The sequence below is a fragment of the Macaca mulatta genome, chromosome 7, assembly GCF_049350105.2.
Source record: "Macaca mulatta isolate MMU2019108-1 chromosome 7, T2T-MMU8v2.0, whole genome shotgun sequence".
Lineage (NCBI taxonomy): Eukaryota > Metazoa > Chordata > Mammalia > Primates > Cercopithecidae > Macaca > Macaca mulatta.
In genome coordinates, this window is record NC_133412.1 from 154,428,480 (window position 1) to 154,450,303 (window position 21,824).

General features: G+C 40.6%; 1 protein-coding gene and 1 non-coding gene across 3 annotated transcripts in view; both read right to left on the minus strand.

Moving 5' to 3' along the window:
- Positions 1-21,156, minus strand: part of GTF2A1 (general transcription factor IIA subunit 1) — a 46,339-nt gene extending 25,183 nt beyond the window's left edge. The window contains exons 1-4 of one of the 2 annotated variants that reach the window (XM_015144262.3): positions 20,965-21,156; positions 16,086-16,187; positions 3,355-3,559; positions 1,070-1,134 (exon numbers count right to left, since the gene is read on the minus strand). In XM_015144262.3, coding sequence (XP_014999748.1) covers positions 1,070-1,134; positions 3,355-3,559; positions 16,086-16,100 — 285 coding nt within the window. In that variant the 5' untranslated portion in view covers positions 16,101-16,187; positions 20,965-21,156. 2 annotated transcript variants of the gene reach the window in all.
- On the minus strand, positions 2,146-2,289 carry LOC114680021 (small nucleolar RNA SNORA79). Its single transcript, XR_003732098.1, has one exon. It is a non-coding gene; the product is annotated as a small nucleolar RNA SNORA79 (small nucleolar RNA).
- Positions 21,157-21,824: the final 668 nt, after the last annotated feature.

Below are 21,824 nucleotides of genomic sequence, written 5' to 3' on the forward strand. Positions count from 1 at the left end.
CTACTCAGGAGGCTGAGGTAGGAGGATCACTTGAACCTAGGAGGCGGAGGTTGCAGTTAGCCAAGATCGCGCCACTGCACTCCAGCCTGGGTGACAGAGCGAGACTCCATCTCAAAAAAAAAAACTTGAACAGAAAAAAAAAAAAAATCTCATTCCTAGTACTAACTACTTACGTAGGCTAAAAGATCTTTTTACAAATATTGATTCTTTCTCCTTTAAATAAAATTTTGGCTGAAGAATGAAATGTAAGAACTGAGTCAACACTCAATGAAATTAACAGTCTGTATATTTTAAACAGAATAAAGAAAAACCATTTATAAGGAAGTGTTGAACTACTCTGACTGTATTTTAATGTTTTATCCAAAAAAAAAAAAAAAAAAAAGAAAACAACTTCAAGCATATAGGTAAAGATTTTCTAAGGATCTGAAGAGGTTCTTTCAAGTTCACAGTTAAACTATACTATATTTGTTGAGAAATATTATATGTCTGAAATGTAATTTGAAAATGAGTGAGGACTTGTAAAGTTTAGTGGATAGTCCTCAGAAATATAAAACTTCTAATGTAACTCAACTGGTTAAAATGTATTCTTTGGTAATTTACACACTATAATGACTTATTAGACTATACTATGGTTAAGTCAAAGCAATATTTTTAAATGCTTGATTTTAAAAATAGTTATACTGAACTATCCAAACAGTTCATCTTCATTTTTTAAAAGTTAACAATTCTTAGCCTTCCCAACTTCTTGCAATTACCAGGTCTCCTGAAACAGAACCATACTTGGCATTATAAGTTTGGCATTATAAACTTTTTCGGACATAGTAGGGAATGGAGTAACTCTCACAAAGCACCATTCTTTTAGTATTCTTAAACAATTCCATAATTTTATGAACCTTAATGTCTAGGTACCAAGCTAAACTTCAGATCCAATATTCAGGAAACTAAAATAGCTGTTCTGCCTGAGTCTTCAATAAACTTCAAGTTGTTAATATATGACATTTATAGGCATAATCACAATTTGAGTTAGAATTAAGTACAGCCAATCAAACTGCTACATTCTGAGTCTTACCATGTTTGATGCATTCATATGCTGTATCAACTTAGAATCTGGAACAATAACTTGTGGTGCTGTGGCTACAAAAAAACAAGTACACATGTAAACAAGGAACCATGAGGCTATTTTCTGATCACAAGAACATTTTACATACAATGATGAAAACTTTTTTCATGTTTTCCATGTTTTCTGCACTCAAATGCTTTCAATCATTTGCTCTCAGGACAGTATAAATTTATACGGCAAATAACAGCTGTGATATACCCACCCTATACTAGAAAACACAAATATTTAAGCTTTGGGAGGCCAAAGCGGGCGGATCACTTGAGGTCAGGAGTTCGAGACCAGACTGGCCAATATCATGGTGAAACTCCGTCTCTACTAAAAATACAAAAAAATTAGCTGGGTGTCAGGCTGAGGCATTAGAATCACTTGAACTCGGGAACTGGAGGTTGCAGTGAGCCGAGATCATGCCACTGCACTCCAGCATGGGTGACAAGCTCCATCTCAAAAAAAAAAAAAATTTTTAAGTGACAATTCCTAAGGATGCAAGGGCATTTAGGAACATGAAGTAGTGAGTTACTTAACACCTAAACATACACACATACACAGTTCTATGCATTCCTAAGTAAACTGGATATTTTCAAACATAATTTTGTCTTAACTCAAGGTTAACTGTTTTACTGATACAATGATACCACTGTTGCAATGAGTTACTAATCCAATAAAAGTAAGCTCAAAAAATTGTGACTAGTTTTTGAAACCTACATAGTCCTTTTCTTCCAACATGAAAGTTGACAGACTCATGCTACTTTCATCGGCTGTTTAAAAAATACAAATCAGCCGGATGCAGGGATGCATGCCTGTAGTCCCAGCAACTCAGAAGGCTGAGGTGGGAGGATCGCTTGAGCCCAGGAGTTTTGGGCTATAGTGCGCTATGCTGATTGGGTGTCCAACTAAGTTCGGCATCAATATGGTGGCCTCCTGAAAGCAGAGGACCACCAGGTTGCCTGAAGAGTGGTGAACGGGCCCAAGTTGGAAAAAATACAAATCAGAAATAATGGCAATGTTACTTAAGCATAAAAGGAATTAAATGTTTGATTCCGCAAATTTCAGAGAACAGACGGATAACTCCATTATCCTAATATTCTCTGAGTGAAGAAAATCAAATTTTAATTTATGATGACCTAAAATCCTAATGCCAGGTCTGAAGGCAACAGGAAGAACAGTCATCAAAAAATAATAAAGGGATAAAATTATTTGATACAAAGTATACACTAAAATTAGGTATGAAAACTACCACTAGACGTCAACAGTAAAATAACCCAAATAGACTCTTCTACTGTGTATCATTACCAATTTTGAGACACATATATATACTGTCAAATGAGGCAAATAAGTAACTAAATGATTACATTAAAATGAACTTTTCATCTACTTCTAGTGTCCTCTCCCATAAAAGCAGATGCACTGAATTAGAATGCTCAGAAAGTTTTATAACTGAATAGACGTGTGTCATGAGAGAAAATACAGATCAAGTTTCTTAGCGTTTTCTGGGCTCAGATTTTCCTCAGCTGTGAAACTGAGCCAAGGGCTATTTTACAAAGCCCTTATAAGGTGCCAATGAAACAGTATCTATAAAATGACTTGCAGAGTACAAAGCACTATGGACACAGTCTACGAATATTTGCTTTTTCTTAGCTTTAATCCAAGAAATATAAATTAAGATATGTTATATATCCACGCTTAACTTATAATAAATCTAATTCAGTCCGTTTAGGCTTACATAAATTACTATGGAACTGAATTTTCAGATTGCCAAAGTATACAAAAAACTCTAGAATTTAAGATATATTTTAAAAACTAATCTGAAACATGTCTCTGAAAGAACATGTTTCATAGAGAAAGCAAATAACTATTTTACCATATAAAATAATAAAGTCCTTAGTAAATAAACCTTTTAGGTTTAACTTATTTCAGGAAATCCATCACTACATAGCCTTTTCAAAACTAAATAGTAATACAACTTAGGCTTTCAATTAGTAAATTACTTGTCTACCATTACTCTACAGATACAACCTACGTTTTATACAAATTTATATACATTTACATACACCCACACCCCTCAGCCAAGAGAAAGGGGAAAAAAAGCCCAAAATCAACATAGGGGTTTTTGTTTATTTTTAGGTTCTCCATGCGCCCCTTAAAAGACAAGATCCAAGAAATGTAGAATATTTCTCTTCTTTCATGACGACAAACTTAATTCCAAGTCATAAGTAGGAAAACAAATCCAGTCTCACCTTGCTGTGATGCAGGAATAAGGACCTGCTGGGTCTGCGCTTGCTGAGGTACTGTCTGCTGAGGCTGAGCTTGCTGATGGTGGTGATGGTGGTGATGCTGCTGCTGCTGGGGTTGATGCTGCTGTTGAACTTGCAGTAGAAGCTGCTGCTCTTCTGAATGAAATCCATCTACTGCCCTGGACTGCATTAGTTTGTTTTCCCATAACTAAGGCAAAGAACATTAAAGATTTCTAAGTGAAAAATAACTCTGGACAGACGAACACAACAGTTTTATTAATCTCTTTATAAAGTTATTCCATTTTAAAAACTGATACAGACACAGAAATACAACAAATCTATAATTCTAACCCAAGTGTAAACAATAACAAAAACAAAATTTTAAAGTATCAAACCTCATTTTTGCCACATCAGAGTACTGGAGATTTTGTTTCTTTTTCTATCTTCAATAAACTTTCTATAGTAATTCCTTAATCAGCAACTATTATTTAGCAATGAGTTTCATATAAGCTACTTCTTTAGTAATCAAAGATTATCCTTTATAATATCAAAATCATTACTAAATTATTTTTATATGGAACTTTTTCCTTATAAAAATACAAAATATAAAATTTTCTGCTTCAACATGAAAAACATAAATTCTCAAATAACATACACAATATAAATTCATTTAGCACAGTGAGAAACAGAGATAATCCCCCGAAGAAGAAAAGCCTAACTTTCCATCTGTCCAATCCTACAGAAAGAAAAAGAACCGGCGATGCCTGAAGGTCTTAGTAGTTATCGCAACACTTCTTGAAATGTCCTTCCTTCTTCCATTATGCCAATTGGCAATCCTTTTCTGCTCAGCCATTTCTATTTTCTCATTTCACCTTAGGTTCTATGATGGGAAAAATCAGAATGGACAAAAAGAAAGAAAAGAAAACATGTGCAACGATTTCATTCTTCTACCTAACACATTTCCTCTCTACCAGGTTTAGTGTTCATTCTGGAGCCTTAACCTTACAAGAAACTGGCCAAAAAGTCACAAACTATTCCCTGAAAATGCAGATAAAACTTCATTCAGTGATTCTGCACACAAGGCTCTATACATACTTTGTCTTCTCTTCTAGGATTTGCTCTTGGGATATTGCCTACTTGACCTTAAGCTTCTATCATATCCTTCAAGAACATCCCTTTGCCATACTCACAGAGAGTTTTTTATTTTATTATTATTATTGTTTTTTAATTTAAGAATTAGAGACAAGATCTCACTATGCTGCCCGAGCTGGTCTCGAACTCCTGGGCTCAAGCAATCTGCCCGGCTTGGCCTCCCAAAGAGCTGAGATTACAGGCATGAGCCAACATGCCTGGTCATACTCCGTAGAGATTTTTTATAATCTCCTGACCCTTCCAATCATTCCAGACATTCTAGATTTGTTGTCTTGATGCTAGTAACAATTCCACTAAATCTCTAATGGCTTACTGAAAAAGCAAATATTAAGCTCAATTTCCTAGGGAATCCTACTGACAGGCACAGTATTTAGATTTACCTGAAGTCTATTCTTAGAGAGATGGTAACAAGATCTATCTCACTGGTTGTTGAGAGGATTAAATGGCATATCTATGTAAAACAATTATCAGTGTTACATAAAATTGGTGATCAAAATATATTATTATTGGTGGCCATGGTGGTGACATTAACTGTTTAATAAATCCTTATACCAGAAGTCAGGAACCCAGTTAGTCCTGGTTTGGCCACTTACGTAACCTAATCATTTATCTTTCTTAGGCTTTTTTTTTTTTTTCTTTTTGAGACAGAGTCTCGCTCTATCGCCTGGGCTGGAGTGCAGTGGCCAGATCTCAGCTCACTGCAAGCTCCGCCTCCCAGGTTTACACCATTCTCCTGCCTCAGCCTCCCGAGTAGCTGGGACTACAGGCGCCCGCCACCTCGCCCGGCTGGTTTTTTGTATTTTTTTAGTAGAGACGGGGTTTCACCGTGTTAGCCAGGATGGTCTCGATCTCCTGACCTCGTGATCCGACCGACTCGGCCTCCCAAAGTGCTGGGATTACAGGCTTGTCTTAGGCATCATCTTTACCCAAAAGGGGAACCAATCGGATTAGATTACTTCTAAACTCACTTCCAGTGAATAAATTTAAGTCTCTGCTAATCCCAGGCGAAAGACAGCTAGCTTCTTCCCGTAGTAACAAGCACTACTTTTTGAGAGCCCATGTTGTGTCTGATTCATCTCTGTAAAGTGGGCATCTAGCATAGCGCACCATCAAAATAGATACTCATATGCTAAATAAAACACATTATGACTAATGTATTATATATAGTAAGGCTTCCAAACAGTCTGTTATCACCCAAACCTTCTACATCTTCTCCTCTCTTCCAAAACAAAACAAAGCCTGTTTCTTGTGAGCCAAAAATCAAGGTGAAAAAAAGTCTTATTAATGTTTTGTTTAAAAAGTGTTTTAAATTGTAATTTTCTAAATTTTATGCTTCACTTTTATCACCTACAATTGGTTTACCCACAGCAATCTGGACCCATCACTTCAACGAAGCTCCTATGATAATGGCAAGTATTAATGAATATACATTATGTGTGGCTAAGTACTGGGCACCATGACTCACCTAGACTCCCGTGTAAATGACCTAGGAGTCACAATCCACCCCAACAGTCCACCATTACCGTCTATTCTGATTCACTGTTCCAATGTATCTCTATGACGCGGCCCTGGTCCTTTCTGCCCAGCAGTACTGCAAACAGTAGTAATGTAGTGACTGAGCGCTTGAGTTTCTTGCATCAAGTCATACAGTCCACAAATAATTATGTCCTATATGCCGAACACTGTTACAGGCATTGAGAAGATACTGTGAACCTGAGAAAAATGCTTGACCTTACAGAGCAGACATTCCAGTGTACGCTTGCCCTTCCAATCTATCCTCTATAAATCAGTGATCCTCAAAATGCGGTTCTAGACCCAACATCAGCATCACCTGGATACTTGTTAAAAATACTGAATCAGCAGCTCTGGGGGTAAACCAGAAATCTAATTTAACAAACTGTTCATTCAGGTTATTCTGATGGATGCTAAAGTGAGAACTGTTTTAAAATCTAAACCGATGTTTTTCAAACTGAGGACTGCAACCCACTAGTGATTCAAAGTCAATTTAGAATTTTCTTTGTAGCCCTCTCTCCTCTCCCTTTCCTCTTTCTCTCCCCTTCCCTCCCCTTCTCCGTCCCTCTCTCCCTTTCCTTTCTCCTTCTCCCTCCCTCTCTCCCCTAAGGATGTTTTCTGTAAACAAAATAGAATTGAAAGGAAAAATCAGACTGTACTGCACTGAGAAAAAACTTTTGCAGATTTGTCACTCATATACTTGTGCATATATTTATTCAAAATGTTAAATACTATTAATTCTTAAGGAGAGTCCTAGTCAAGAAGTTTGAGAAACACTGTTCTACACTGTTATCAAGGTGAATTTTTTTAATTTATAAATATATCCTCTGTTTAAAAACTGAAACCACAGAGCAAAGTAATTTATTTACCTACCTACCTACCTACCTACCTGATATGGTTTGCCTGTGTTCCCACCAAAATATCAACTTGAATTGTATCTCCCAGAATTCCCATGTGATTTGGGAGGGACGGGTAACTGAACCATGGGGGCTGGTCTTTCCCATGCTATTCTCAGGAGACCTGACGGGTTTATCAGGTGTTTTTGCTCTTCCTTGTTCCTCATTTTCTTTTGCTGCCAACATATAAGAAGAGCCTTTTACCTACTGCCATGATTCTGAGGCCTCCCCAGCCATGTGGAACTGTAAGTCCAATTAAACCTTTCTCTGTTCCCAGTTTTGGGTATGTCTTTATTAGCAGCATGAAAACAAACTAATATAGTAAACTGGTACTAGTAGAGTGGGGCATTGCTGAAAAGATACCTGAAAATATGGAAGCGACTTTAGAACTGTGTAACAGGCAGAGGTTGGAATAGTTTGGGCAGCTCAGAAGACAGGAAAATGTGGGGAAGTCTGGAACTTCCTAGAGACTTGCTGAATGGCTTTGACGGAAATGCTGATAGTGATATGAACACGGTCCAGGCTGAGGTGATCTCAGATGGAGATGAGGAATTTGTTAGCAACTGGAGCAAAGGTGACCCTTGTTCTGTTTTAGCAAAGAGAGTGGCAGCATTTTGTCCCTGCCCTAGAGATTTGCGGAACTTTGAACTTGAGAGATGATTTAGGTTATGTGACAGAAGAAATTTCCAAGCAGAAAAGCATTCAAAAGGTGACTTCGGTGCTGTTAAAAGCATTCCGTTTTAAAACGGAAACACAGCATAGAAGTTCAGAAAATTTGCAGCCTGACAATGCAGTGGAAAAGAAAAAGCCACTTTTTGAGGAGAAATTCAAGCTGGCTGGAGAAATTTGCATAAGTAGCAAGGAGCCTAATGTTAATCTCCAAGACCATGGGGAAAATGTCTCTAGGCCACATCAGAGACCTTCACTGCAGCCCCTCCCATGATGAGCCCAGAGACCCAGAAGAAAAAAGTGGTTTCGCTGGCCAGGCCCAGGGTCCCCATGCTGTGTGTAGCCTAGGGACTTGGTGCCCTGTATCCCAGCCACTCCAGCTGAAAGGGGGCAACATAAAGCTCAGGCTGTGGCTTCAGAGCGTGGAAGCCCCAAACCTTGGCAGCATCCATGTGGTGTTGAGCCTGTGGGTGCACAGAAGTCAAGAATTGAGGTTTGGGAACTTCCACCTAGATTTCAGAAGATGTATGGAAATGCCTGGATGGCCAAGCAAAAGTCTGCTGCTGCAGAGGCAGAGCCCTCACGGAGAACCTCTGCTAGGGCAGTGCAGAAGAGAAATGCGGGGTCGGAGGCCCTACACAGAATCCCTACTAGGGCACTGCTTAGTGGAGCTGTGAGAAGAGGGCCACAGTCCTCTAGATCCCAGAATGGCAGACCCACCAACAGCTTGCACCGTGCTCCTGGAAAAGTCGCACTCAATGTCAGCCCGTGAAAGCAACTGGAAGCAAGACCACCCTGCAAAGCCACAAGGGTGGAGCTGCCCAAGACCATGGGAACCCACCTCTTGCATCAGCATGACCTGGATGTGAGACCTGGAGTCAAGGGAGATCATTTTGGAGTTTTAACGTAAGACTGCCCTGCTGGATTTCCGGACTTGCATGGGCCCTGTAACCCCTTTGTTTTGGCCAATTTCTTTCTCCCGTTTGGAACAGCTTTATTTACCCAATAACTGTACCCCCATTGTATCTAGGAAGTAACTAGCTTGCTTTTGATTTTACAGGCTCATAGGCAGAAGGGACTTGTCTTGTCTCAGATGAGACTCCAAACTGTGGACATTTGTGTTAATGCTGAAATGAGTTAAGACTTTGAGGGACTGCTGGGAAGGTATGACTGGTTCTGAAATATGAGGACATTAGATTTGGAGGGCCAGGGACAGAATATGGTTTGGCTATGTCCCCACCAAAATCTCAACTTGAATTTTATCTCCCAGAATTCCCACATATTGTGGGAGGGATCCAGCGGGGAGGTAACTGAATCAAAGGGCCTGGTCTTTCCCATACTATTCTTGTGATAGTAAGTCTCACGAGATCTGACGGGTTTATCAGGGGTTTCCGCTTTTGCTTCTTCCTCATTTTCTCTTGTCGCTGCCAAGTAAAAAGAGCCTTTCACTTCCCATTATGATTCTGAGGCCTCCCTAGCCATGTGGAACTGTAAGTTCAATTAAACCTTTTTTTGTTCCCAGTTTCTGGTATGTCTTTATCAGCAGTGTGTATATGTCCTTATTAGCAGTGTGAAAACTAACTAATACACCATCTAACAACCTGGAATACTTATTTGCAAAAGATTCCTAGGTCTCATTTTACTACCCCTATCAAGCCAGACTCTCTGGAAAATCCAAAAATCTGCATTTTAACTAGTACCCCAGATAATCCTCACTCTAAAGACCAAGCTCCTTAGTATAGCATGTTACCATATACCAATTGCTACTACAACTTGAACTCTATTTTCTCACAGTACCAAATTACTTGGAGGTCCCTGAATATATCATATGTAACCTTAATGAACTATTCCTTATGATCAGCAGTTTTCTCCCACAATTCCCTATACAAAACAAATGCCTAAGTCTCAACAGCCTCAAAGAAAAGGCATCACTCACTGCCTCCACGCATAAGAGATATTTCTATTTTGTACTTACCACACAAAGTCTACGACTTCTATCAAAGTATGAATATCTTCTAGGCAGCAACTGTCTTATTCAGGATCTAACTTCAAAGAGGGAAAACAAAACTATTTGTCTTCTAGAATACTGTTCCTATATAAGGATGCTACTGACATTTTGGGCAGGACAATTCTTTATCATACAGAATGGTCCCACAAGAAATATGCAGGAATTGCAACATTCCTGGCTGCTGTCTAGTAAATGCCAAAAATCCTCATGAAATGTTGAACATGGCCCCAGAGATTTCCAACAGCTTTGGGAGAGGCGGGTAATCTACTGAAAATCATTATGTACCAAGTACTATAATACTGGTTCTAGGTAATGTAAGACATGCAAAAAGAGGATCATAAAAGTACTTTGTATTAAGCTTATAATGCCAATTACCATAAAGTTCAAATTAATTTAATGTCTATAGTTTCTCTACAATTCCATTTTCACACAATCTTTATCAAAATATTAGATATCAACTATTTAAAATGAACAATGAGGCTGGGCGTGGAGGCTCATGCCTGTAAACCCAGCACTTTGGGAGGCTGAGGTGAAAGATCACGAGACCAGGAGTTGAAGACCAGCCCAACCAACATAATGAAAATAAAATAAACAATGAAACACTATTTTGGCAGTAGTAATCATACTAACATATTTCTTTCTTCTTTTTTTTTTTTTTTTTTAGGTGGAGTGTCACTTTGTTGTCCAGGCTAGAGTGCAATGGCGCGATCTCGGCTCACTGCAACCTCTGCCTCCTGGGTTCAAGCAATTCTCCGGCCTCAGCCTCCCCAGTGGCTGGGATTACAAGCACGTGCCACCACGCCCGGCTAATTTTTGTAATTTTTTTTTTTTTTTGAGACGGAGTCTTGCTCTGTCACCCAGGCTGGAGTGCAGTGGCCGGATCTCAGCTCACTGCAAGCTCTGCCTCCCGGGTTTACGCCATTCTCCTGCCTCGGCCTCCCAAGTAGCTGGGACTACAGGCGCCCGCCACCTCGCCCGGCTAGTTTTTTTTTTTTTATTTTTTAGTAGAGACGGGGTTTCACCGTGATCGCCAGGATGGTCTCGATCTCCTGACCTCGTGATCCGCCCGCCTCGGCCTCCCAAAGTGCTGGGATTACAGGCTTGAGCCACCGCGCCCGGCCTAATTTTTGTATTTTTAGTAGAGACGGGGTTTCACCATGTTGGCCAGGCTAGTCTCAAACTCCTGACCCCAAGTGATTCGCCCACCTCGGCCTCCCAAAGTGCTGGAATTACAGGCATGAGCCACCGCACGCAGCCTCTAATACAGTATTGAAAACAATCAGGAATACTAATCTTTGCAAGGTATCTGAAATTAGATGGAGAAAATTCATCTTCTGTACCCAAAATGATTCACGTGTACATTTGTATATCGTGTTAACCAGACTGGTAACTAAAACTTACTAAATTCTGTGTACTTTATAAACACATGTACAGACTAGTTTTTTCACAAAAATTCTGTAAGATAGATATTATTATGACTTTTTACAGAAAAAGAATCTGATGAGAAAGAAGTTAGGTAGCTTATCCAAGATCGCTCTAACTAATGGCAGACAGAATAGGGATATAAACCAGGTGGTCTGACTCCAATGTCCCAGTCAGGGCTAGAGAGTGAATGTCTCTTTATATTCTGCACCCCAGGACCCTCACTTGCCTCCCTTTAATCCCAGTACTAGTTCAAACTCCTAGTCTCTAAACTGGACTGCTGCTATCAGAGCAGGTCGCCAACCCTCAAAACCATCTCAGGTGCCACCCACCAACAACCCAAGATCTAGTCAAAACTCTCTTACCTTCCTTCCTACTGCTAAGTACTGTATATGTCACATGGATGCAAAAGGGCTAGGTTCGTGGCTCTATCATTTATTAGCTAAATGACTTTGTCAAAGCACATTCCAAGTCTACTTGGAATATAAAATCATGAGATTTTATAGATAAGTGGACTTACTGCTCCCCAAGTTAATCCCCTTACTGCTTCCCTACTGTTAATCCCCAAGACCATGGAGAAAATGTCTCCAGGCCATATCAGAGACCTGCATTGCAGCCCCTCACATCACAAGCCCAGAGGTTAGGTGGCTAAACCTGGCAACATGGTGGGCTAGAAATTCTGAAGGATTCTCCTACTTTCACAAAACATCTAGCTCCTGGATAAAATGTATTACACTTCTGGGTTCCCAAGAAACAGTGCTGGAGAAACAGAGCTTTCCCTAAGAGTAAATGAAATGAAATAGTAGATTATCATTCAACGTATGGTCCAAATATTTATATATAATTAGAGTATATCAAGTACTTTTTATGTATACAGCTAGAGTATATTTAGAATAGTGGTTCTCAGCCAGAGGTGATTTTGCCCCCCAGCGACATCTGGCAATGTCTAGAGACATTTCTGGATACAACTGAAGGGTGCTACTGGCATCTAGTGGGCAGAGGCCAGTTGTGCTGCTAACATCCTACAATTAATAGGACAGCCCCTGCAATGAAGAATTAACTGGTGCAAAATGTCAATAATGCCAATGTTGAGAAATCTGAACCAGAGGCAGATAAACTGAATTTCAGATATACTTCCAATTGAGGCAACTCTTCTCATTTTATTTGTTTTATTAAAAAGAGAAAAAATGTTTTATATCTCCCACAGAACTTGATGTCTGGACATAGGCAGGTCGGAAAATCTAGAAATCCGGCTGATTTTATCATTCACTTTGAAGAGAATTTCTACAGTGTCATTCCCACCCATAGACACTCATCAATCCAAAACACATTTATATTCAAATATAGATTTACTGAAAACCAGGGCTGTATTTTATTGTTTTTTCTACCTCTCATAGTTTACACATTAACGTAGGCCCGCAGTGGTTCAAGAGATAACCTCGACGACTGGGTTGAAATATTCTTATCATCTCCCTTTCTGCATTACCTCATTAACCCTCAAATTACATGCATTCTCATCATTCATCTTTGTCCTCAATCTAATTCACCACTGCCTCCTTTATAGCCTTATACAAGCTTTTGATAAGTTTGTAAAATGGCCCCAAAAAGTGGGGAGAGGGGCTAGAGCTAATAATGCCAGTGTTTCTAAACCATAAAATACGAAATTAAAGTTCGTTTTATTAAGCAAGAATGTCTAAACCTGAGCAGTCCAATATGGCAGCAATCAGCCATATGTAGTGATTTAGGTTTAGATTAATAAAAATTCAGTTGCTCAGTTCCACCAACCACATTTTGAGCGCTTAATAAGCACATGTGGATAGTGGCTACCCTACTGAAGAGCACAGATATAGAACACTTTCATCACTGCAGAAAGTTCTATTGGACAATGCTGGCTGTCCAGCTGTTAAATCTAGGGCATATTCTAGAAATTCTAATGAGATCCTGAAGAAATTCAGTGCAGAGAATTAAAATAAACTCATTTTAGTCTAACAGTTTTATTTTTAACTTCAATACAACCCAGATAGAAGAGTATGGCCCATTTAAAAACAACAAGAATATTACACTATTTTGTTCAGTTAGATTCAGGTGCCATATCTGTTATCAAACAGTTCAATCAAATACTTACTGAATGCCAACCACATATGCCCAGACATTGTGGTAGAAGCTGGGGATTCAAAGTTGAGTAGGTCACTTTTTTTGCCATTAAAACCTAAGTATTAAACTAAAAATCAGTGTGTTACCTATAAAATATGTACCAAAAAAGTCATATATAATAAAAATGGAGGTGGAAACATTTGGTCTCAAAGATAGCGCATTCTCTTCAAGAGAACGTCTCGATTCTACTGTTAAAGATAGGAAAAATAAATTCTCCAGATTTTCATTATGAAAAGCAAGAGTAGATAACAACCCAGACTGACCACTAGAATTTGACCTAGAGAAAATTACCTAACATCTTTAGAACTGATTTTCTACACCTAAAAATGCTGCATTTTCTATACAAGGTCACGAAACCACAAGGACAACCATTATAAAAGTATAACATAAATTGCAAAAATCTCATTCCACGTTACACTAAGGAAACAAAATAAGCTTGTTTTCTAATTATTCACATCCCTCAGTTACTTCATGCTACTTGAACAATTTATATTGTTCTTCTTCCAACTCATGTCTCAGAATTAGCACTCTTACACTTGTATTTTTAGATACCTACTCTTCACTATTAGTAACCCTTACATTTTTCTCAAGGTAAATACATATTTGCTCATCTGTTTCACACCTATATATTTTTCTTAACTCACACAGGTATACTCTTTTGTTTTTTTTCCAAGACAGAGTCTTGCTCTGTCACCCAGGCTGGAGTGTAGTGGCACGATCTCAGCTCACTGCAACCTCCGCCTCCTGGGTTCAAGCCATACTCCTGCCTCAGCCTCCCCAGTAGCTGGGATTACAGGCACGTACCACCATGCCCAGCTAATTTTTGTATTTTTAGTAGAGATAGGGTTTCACCATGTTGGCCAGGCTGGTCTGAAACTCCTCACACAATATTCTTATTGAAAATTCTAGAGAAGTTTCCTGCAGATATCTATTAATAAATACATCAAGACCTACTTCATCACCACAATCAAGGTGAGATTTGCTTTACGTAAAATAAACTGGTTGCCAAGCTGCAGCCTCTAAACCTATGTTGGATAAATGACACCACAACAAATGTTCCTTAACATTTATTAACTGTGATTATTTATTTGTACATAGACTTAAAGGAGCTTAATACTCAACTTCTAAACCAGCAGTTCTAAAACTCTTTCACCTCAGGATGCTTTATCACTTTAAAAAATTACTGAGACCCTCAAAGAGCTTCTCTGTATGTGAATTACACCCCCCTATATTTATAGTAACAGAAATTGTAACAAATGTTTAATGCTTACTAATTTGTTTAGAAATAATGGATCCATTATATGTTAACATAAATAACAGTTTTCTGAAAATAGTCATATTTTAGTAAATAAAATTGAGTGAGAATGACAAATGACTTAAAGGAAAATAGCTAGATTTTCATATCTGCCTGTGTTTTCGCTTTGTTTTGGTTGAGGTATACAAAGAAAATCTGCCTTCCTACAGTTAAGTAGTTAGGAAAAGAAAAGGTACTTTTAAGTGATAGTTTCTTACAAGTTAGTTACAATGCAGAATATGAAACCATATAACTATGAACTTTTCATACTGTTAAAGTTCATTAATTTATCTTGCATTTTGAATGAATTTTCCAACATTATGCATTGGACATTCAGAAAATACAAGTTCAATGAATTATATGGATCTTTCGAATGTAAACACACTTCATTACAGAATATCAAACAATCAAATTTCTTAGTATCAACACTGAGTCCACATCTTTTTAATATTCAGAAATGAGAAGTATGCATACAGCATTTCTGCTGCTTATTTACAGTTATCTCAAGGAAAAGCATCTGTGCGCTTGAGTTATGAATTTAACTGGCCACTTTTCTCACAGAATACAACTTTTACTTGAAAGAATGAAGGCAAACTATGATTTTCCAGACTTGAGCATTTAGTCAACCTTGTGGACCCCTGGAAAGAACCCTTGGGGAGAACCCAGGACTCCATGAACTATATACCTTGAGAACCACTATTCTAACCAACAGGGCAAAAATAGTCCACAATTTCATGAGTCATTACACTGCAAGGAAAACACAACTGCCAATAAAAAAACTAAATATTTCTGCTTAAATCCAAGATACAGAAAACCAGCTCTTAATGTAAAATATATTTAAAACATTTGGCCTACATAAAGGGTCTACTTCAAGAACCTAAAATTCTTTTATCAAGCACTTACTCCCTACAACTTAAAACACACTTAGAATACAGGTACATTAAGACCATTAAAAAAAGGCAAGATTAAAGCTGGGCACTGTGTCTCACGTCCATAATCCTAGCACTTTGGGAGGCCGAGGCGGGAGGATCACTTGCAGCCAGGAGTTCGAAAGCAGCCTTGACAACATGGTGAAAACCATCCCTACCAAAAATACAAAAATTAGCCAGGCATGCTGGCATGTGCCTGTAGTCCCAGAGGTGGGAGGATGGTTTGAGCCTGGGAGGCGGAGGTTGCAGTAAGTCCAGATTGTGCCACTGCACTCCAGCTGGGCGACAGAGCCCAACCCTGTCTCAAAAAAAAAAAAAAAAAAAGAAAAAAGAAAGAAAACTCTTCCAGGCATGTCAAGTAATTAGACCCTAAAATGTAGAATGTTAACTATCCAATAATAACTGCTAATGCTACTATCAGGCATTGTGCTAAGATTTTATATGGTTATCCCATTTAATCCTCAAAACAAACCTATAAGGTAAATACTACCAATTTCCATCTTACATGTAAAGAAACTGAAATATAAATGTAGCCTGCCTAAGGTCAGAGGAAGAATGCATGGTACAGTTGGGATTTAAAACCAGCACACTTCACTAAACTATACGTTCACCCTACAGAAAAATTACAGATTCATCTCTGACTAAAGAAAATGATTTGGGGTGAAAAGGTAGGAATATTTTTAAGAAGACAAACGTACGGTTTTCAGTTCCATCAGTACTTGTTCATCCACGCCATCGTCCAGAAAGATGTCTCTCACGTCATTAATGACATCTTCAATCACAGATCGGTATAATTTAGGCTTTAAAGGAAAAATAACAGACTTGATAAAGACAGTTTTTCACAGGTTACAATGTATAATTCAAAACCAATATAATAGTCATTTTGCCAACTAACTACATATGAATTTAAAGATACGACCACCATCATTTGCCATAAACTGGATTTGATGACTGCATACTTTAATAAAAATTTTAAGATTAATGCAATTCATAAACAGAAGGTCCCTATGCCTACAAGGTCCATACAGTTTTCAATTATAATTTCCTATGTTATAGTCAAAATACCTAATGTAATGTTCAATAACAGCTTCAGGGGTTGCTTACGTCTGGCTTCTACTATTCCATGCTTGGTTTGAACTCTGTTGTATGTTTTACTACCTCACCACTAAATCTTAAGACTTTGGAGAATCTTACGTCCGGGAGTCATCTGCCTGGTAATAATCTGCAATCTAATGAACATTCAGGTTTAAAAATCACCTAACTTCTGTTGTGTGACCCAGTCTGTACTTTCAAGCTACACCATTAAACTACTCACACACCCGCAATGACAGGTCTCAAGGTCCCAAAGAAACAAGGTACACTGATTTCCTTCCCAGAATTTCTCCTCTACTACTGCCCAGATAATGCTATGAAACATTATAATGAACATAAACCCTCTAAACGTTTATTATTATTATTATAATTAGCACTGTTGGTATTACTTGGAGGAGGAGCGGGAAGTAAAGGAGCTGGCTTCTAGAAGGTTGAATGGTAAAATGGGCAAAATGAGAATAGATGTGAAAGAACTTTCAAAAAATAAAAATTATTTAAAAACTACAAGGTGGGAGATAGAACAATTAGCTCAATCCATATCCTATTTTTAACCTGTAAGACAAAAGGAAGTCATGTCAGATGACAAAACTAGAGCTGCCTTGACAAAACTAGAGTTGCCAGGTTATAAATCCTACCCATTATCAGAGAGTTATGGTTAACAAGCTTTTTAGATGTCTTCTCATTACTTGTGTTTCACACCTTGCTTAAAGTTAAATGGCTACCAAAAAAAACTAAGTGTTTGTTCTCATGAGCAAACTTCAAACAGAAATATGTGTTTCACTACCATCTCTTATCAGCAACACTGTGACACAGGGGAACTGCTAAGAAAATGTGTCCTTGTCTTGTGAAAACTACAAATAATGAGGCCAGATGCAATGACCTGTAATCCCAGCATTTTGGGAGGATCGCTTGAGCTCAGGAGTTCAAGACCAGTCTGGGTTACATAGTGAAATTCAGTCTATACAAAAAATTAGCCAGGAATAGTGGCACGTGCCCGTAGTCCCCGCTACTTGGGAGGCTGAGGTGGGAGGATGGCTTGAGCCCAGAAGGGAAAGGATGCAGTGAGCCAAGATTGTAGCACTGCCCTCCAGCCTGGGTGACAGGCCCAGACCCTGTCTCAGAAAACAAACAAAATACAAATGAGTTTGTCAGTACAATTTACCTCAACCATTAAAAACTATTTAGTCCTTCTCATTACAAGAAAACCAATTCAAATATCCGGGTTCTTGCTTTACTGTTTCACTCACTAACCTGCTTTATTTTGCCAAATCCTCCTCTTGAAGTTTGTTCATCTGTAAAATGCACATTTCTATAGTCCCTACTTTAACATTCTAATTCTATATATAAGGAAAGTATATCTGACTATGGACATCATCTTGCCTAAAGTGACTTAACTGAATTACAAAAGTATCTCTGTAAAGTGTGTGTGTGTGTGTGTTTTAACCAACAATGACTCCTCAAGACATCAGGAGGGCAATATATTTTAAATTGGGAATATCAATCTCAAATTGACAATATGTATGCTTTTCAGTAAACTAGACGGTGTTTTGGTGTTTCTGAAGTCAGTTACCTCTAAAAACCTGTTGCCTGGAGATCCAGACACGTATAGGTATAAATCTGCTTTCTTCTAGTACTCTCTACTTAATGAATCATTATTTAAGATTTTATTTTTGTGTCTTAATGAACTCACAACTTGACCACTTAACAGCTTCATAAGCTCTATAGTTGAAGGAAGGGAAATGTGTACTCTTCACAAAATACATGCCTAATAAGTAATTTAGCAGAATTGTTCACAATTTGAAAAGCCCTCAAGGTAATTTTTGAAAAGTATGTGGGCACATAGTTAGTATTCGAAACAAGAAATTTCTAAATTATTACTTAAAATTCTACGCTATATTTCAGGCAAAGCTTCTATCACGAAATACAATTTAGGTTTATCCTGATTTTTAAAAAACAGGTTATTTCAAACTTAAGAACTGGTAAATAAGAGGGCCACTAGTGGCATTAAGTGATTTGTTAGAAGGTTTCCTTCAAAAATGTTAATTCCCTGATGCAATGCTGGAAGATAAACTGGAATAATTTTTACACCGGATATCCATGTTAATATCCAAGGCAATAAAGTTCTACTTAGAATTTTTTTTAATCCAGTTTGCAGCATGTCTCTTCCCTGTAATTACTCATGATTCTCATACACATAAATGGTCCTATACTGAAGCTTTAGGTACTTATCTATTTCTCTGAAAAGCCTCGTGTCTTTTATATTTACTATAGGAAAACATAATGTAATATTGGGAGCTATATTTCTAACATATTTCTTGAATACTTAAACAAAACACTACCAAAACCGAGTCCTCTGCAGCTAACACTTTCAGTGTAGAAAACAGTTTTTTAAATTCCCGAAAATAATGCACACAAGAAAAACGGCTAGACCATCTTATCTAAAACTCTTTGTTTTAAATTATAAATTTTGAAAACTGTAAACAAAATAAAAAGGGACAGCGATTCGGATATATTTCCCCTAGCAAACAAAGAAGGCAAATCCTGGCTGCTGCTAGGAACAAAACCAAAACTTGGGGCTCTGAAAGCAGCCCCCGACGGATGAGAAATTACAGCGTGAAAAAAGGACCTAGAAATAAATTGAGCTCTGCACGCGCCTGGCTCTCGCCTCGGGAGCACGCACCTCCCAGCCCCGCTCTCAGCAGCTCTCACTATTTAAAGCCGGATCTGGTGTTTAAATGGAGAGGCGGTGACGTAGTACTGAAAAGCACCTTCCCATCCTGGCAGAGTCTATATTAGAGAGCGGCAATGGCTCTATATAAACAGGGCAGCCAAAGGGAGGAGGACCACAAGGCTCAGGGACTGAAAAGCAGGGTAAGCGGCCGCAGCCATGATGGATCGACCCGAGTCGCCAACGGTACGGTGTCGGGCGGCCGCGGGCTGGTCTGCGGCATTTGGGACAGGGCAAAAACGTGTTTTATTGTCATCATAAAAATAAGAGTTGGGTGGACTAGTGATCACATTGCGTTGGTGACTGAAAAGGTTATTTATGTGACTGCTTTTTGCAAACCTACGTGATCTCAAGTAACCAAAAAGGGACCAACGGGAAGAAGTAGGTAAATTTCAAGGCGAAAGCGGGGACACTTGGACCACTGCAGGCTTTTTTTGTTTGTTTTGGTGCTTCTGCTAGTCGAAGATACGATGGGGGTCTTCCCCTTCGCCATTTTACCCATTCGGAAGGAACTGAGATAAGTGCTTTTCAACCAACCTTCCTCCTTTTTTTAAACATAAAATGGCCCCAGTGAAGGTTCCCAAAGCACAACAGCCAGAAAAAACCTAAGTAACCCCCAAAGTAATCATTATTCTTCCACTGCATTAAAGTGGATCACGGTGGGTCTCGGGGGTTCGCCCGATTCCCCAGACACGGTTTTTGTTCTGCAGCCGCTCGGGGAGCCCTCGTCAAGACAGCACGGACGGGCCCCTCGCGGGGAAGCGGCGGCTCCCCTCCCGCCCTCCCTCCCGGCGGCCGGGTTCTGGGGCCGGGGCTGCACGCCCGCCCGGGCCCAACGGCCTCCGCGGCCCGGCCCGGCCCGCGGCTGCCCCAGGCCCCGCCGGCGCCCCCGCCCTCCCCGCGCCGCGAGCCCTCGGCGCCCCCCCGCGCCCGCCGCCCGGCGCTCCGGCCCGATCCGCCCGAGGCGGGAAGCGGCGGCGGCGGCGGCGGCGGCCGCGCGGACGGCTGAAGAGTCGAGGCCGGGAGTCGCCGCCGTCCCCGCCCCCGCCCGGTCCGGCCGTTGCTGCCGCCTGAACGAAGCCCCCGCCGGCCACCGAACCACGTCCTTACCACGGTGTTTGTATTTGCCGAGTTCGCCATTTCCACACACAACACAAACAAGAGGGGGCAACCCCAAGAAAACAAGATAAAAACAAAACCAAAAAAAAAAAAAAAAACTAAAACACCCGGAGGGTGACCCAAATCACCACAAGATTGGGGAAAAAATTTTAAACAAAATCAATCCTGAAGGAGTAAGGGAGAGCGGAGAGAGGAGGAGGGGGGCACTCCTCCCGCAGCTAAAAACCTCGAGAATCGCCTTTAAAAAAAAAGCCACGACCCTTTAGGGGTCCGGGGGGCGTTGCCCGCTCCCCACCCCGCGCCAAGGAGGGAAACCACCACCGGTCGCCGCTCCCTGCGCCGCCGCTGCCGCCACCGGCTGCAGCTCCAGCCGTCCGGTCCGCCCGCTTCTCTCCTTTATATAGCGAGCCAACAAGCTGCGCGAGCCGCCACCGCCGCCGCCGCCGCCGAGAAACAGGGTGAAGGGGGAGGGAGGGGCGGAAAGGGCGGGGGCAGATGTGGGCGGGGCTGAGCGCGAGACACCGCGAGAGCCGCGTGCGCAGGCGCGCCGGGGCGGAGGCCGCCGCGAGCCGCGTTGTCACGCGCCGTGGTGGGTGCTGGGCTGGCGGAGCCCGGGGAGTGAACTAGTGTAGTCGGACCTACGCCTCTCCAACGCTCGCCTGATCACGTGGTTGGCACCCAGGCGGAAGTCTGCGGCAGTTCTTTGCGGTGAAGTACTTGCAAAGCATTGCTGGAAAAGACGCGAGTTCTAGTGACACTCCGAAGCTAGGTGGGACCGCCTCCTGTCGCAGGTTTCCGCCCGGTCCCGCGCTGTAGGAGTTAGGAAATGTGAGAGGCGGTGCCTACTGCCTCACTAGGAATGGCCGCGGAGGAGGATTGGTCACGTGGCGTAGCTTCCGGCCTCTGGCGCGTTCCTATTCGGGAAGGTTTTAAATGCGGAGTCATCTCTTGATTTGTCAGTGAGGCTTTGACTATAAGCTTCTCGGCTTTCGCGCCTCACCAAGGGTGGGTCTTTCGCGCGCAGAATTGTATAGGATTTCCCAAAGGGAGTAAACGCCGATCGGGGCCCACTTTTAACATTCCAGAATTAGTAACCTCTGATTCGTTTGTTTCCACACTGGGTACGCTGCGAAGACTAGGCTTAAGTTGCCCAGAGGTTAGTTCTCTACTAGCCCACGTACTTTAATTTATCACGCTAGTGGAGATGCGGTGGGGAAGAAAACCCCACCAGCCTTTGGATTATAACAGCACAGTAACTTTCCCTGGTTTTTAAAAATATTGCCAAAAACTGCGACTCCGCATGGCCAACGTATAGTGACTGATCACATTGAAATGCATGCCCTTGACCCAGCAACTCTCATGGCCTCTCGCTATAAGAGAGCAAGCAGGCTGTGTTCCATGTGCAATTCAATAAGCTTTTGACCTATTCTGCCCAAGCAAATCCTGCCTTTATATCGACATTGCAAGCGGAACAGAGAATGCTGTTTGGAAGGCAGAA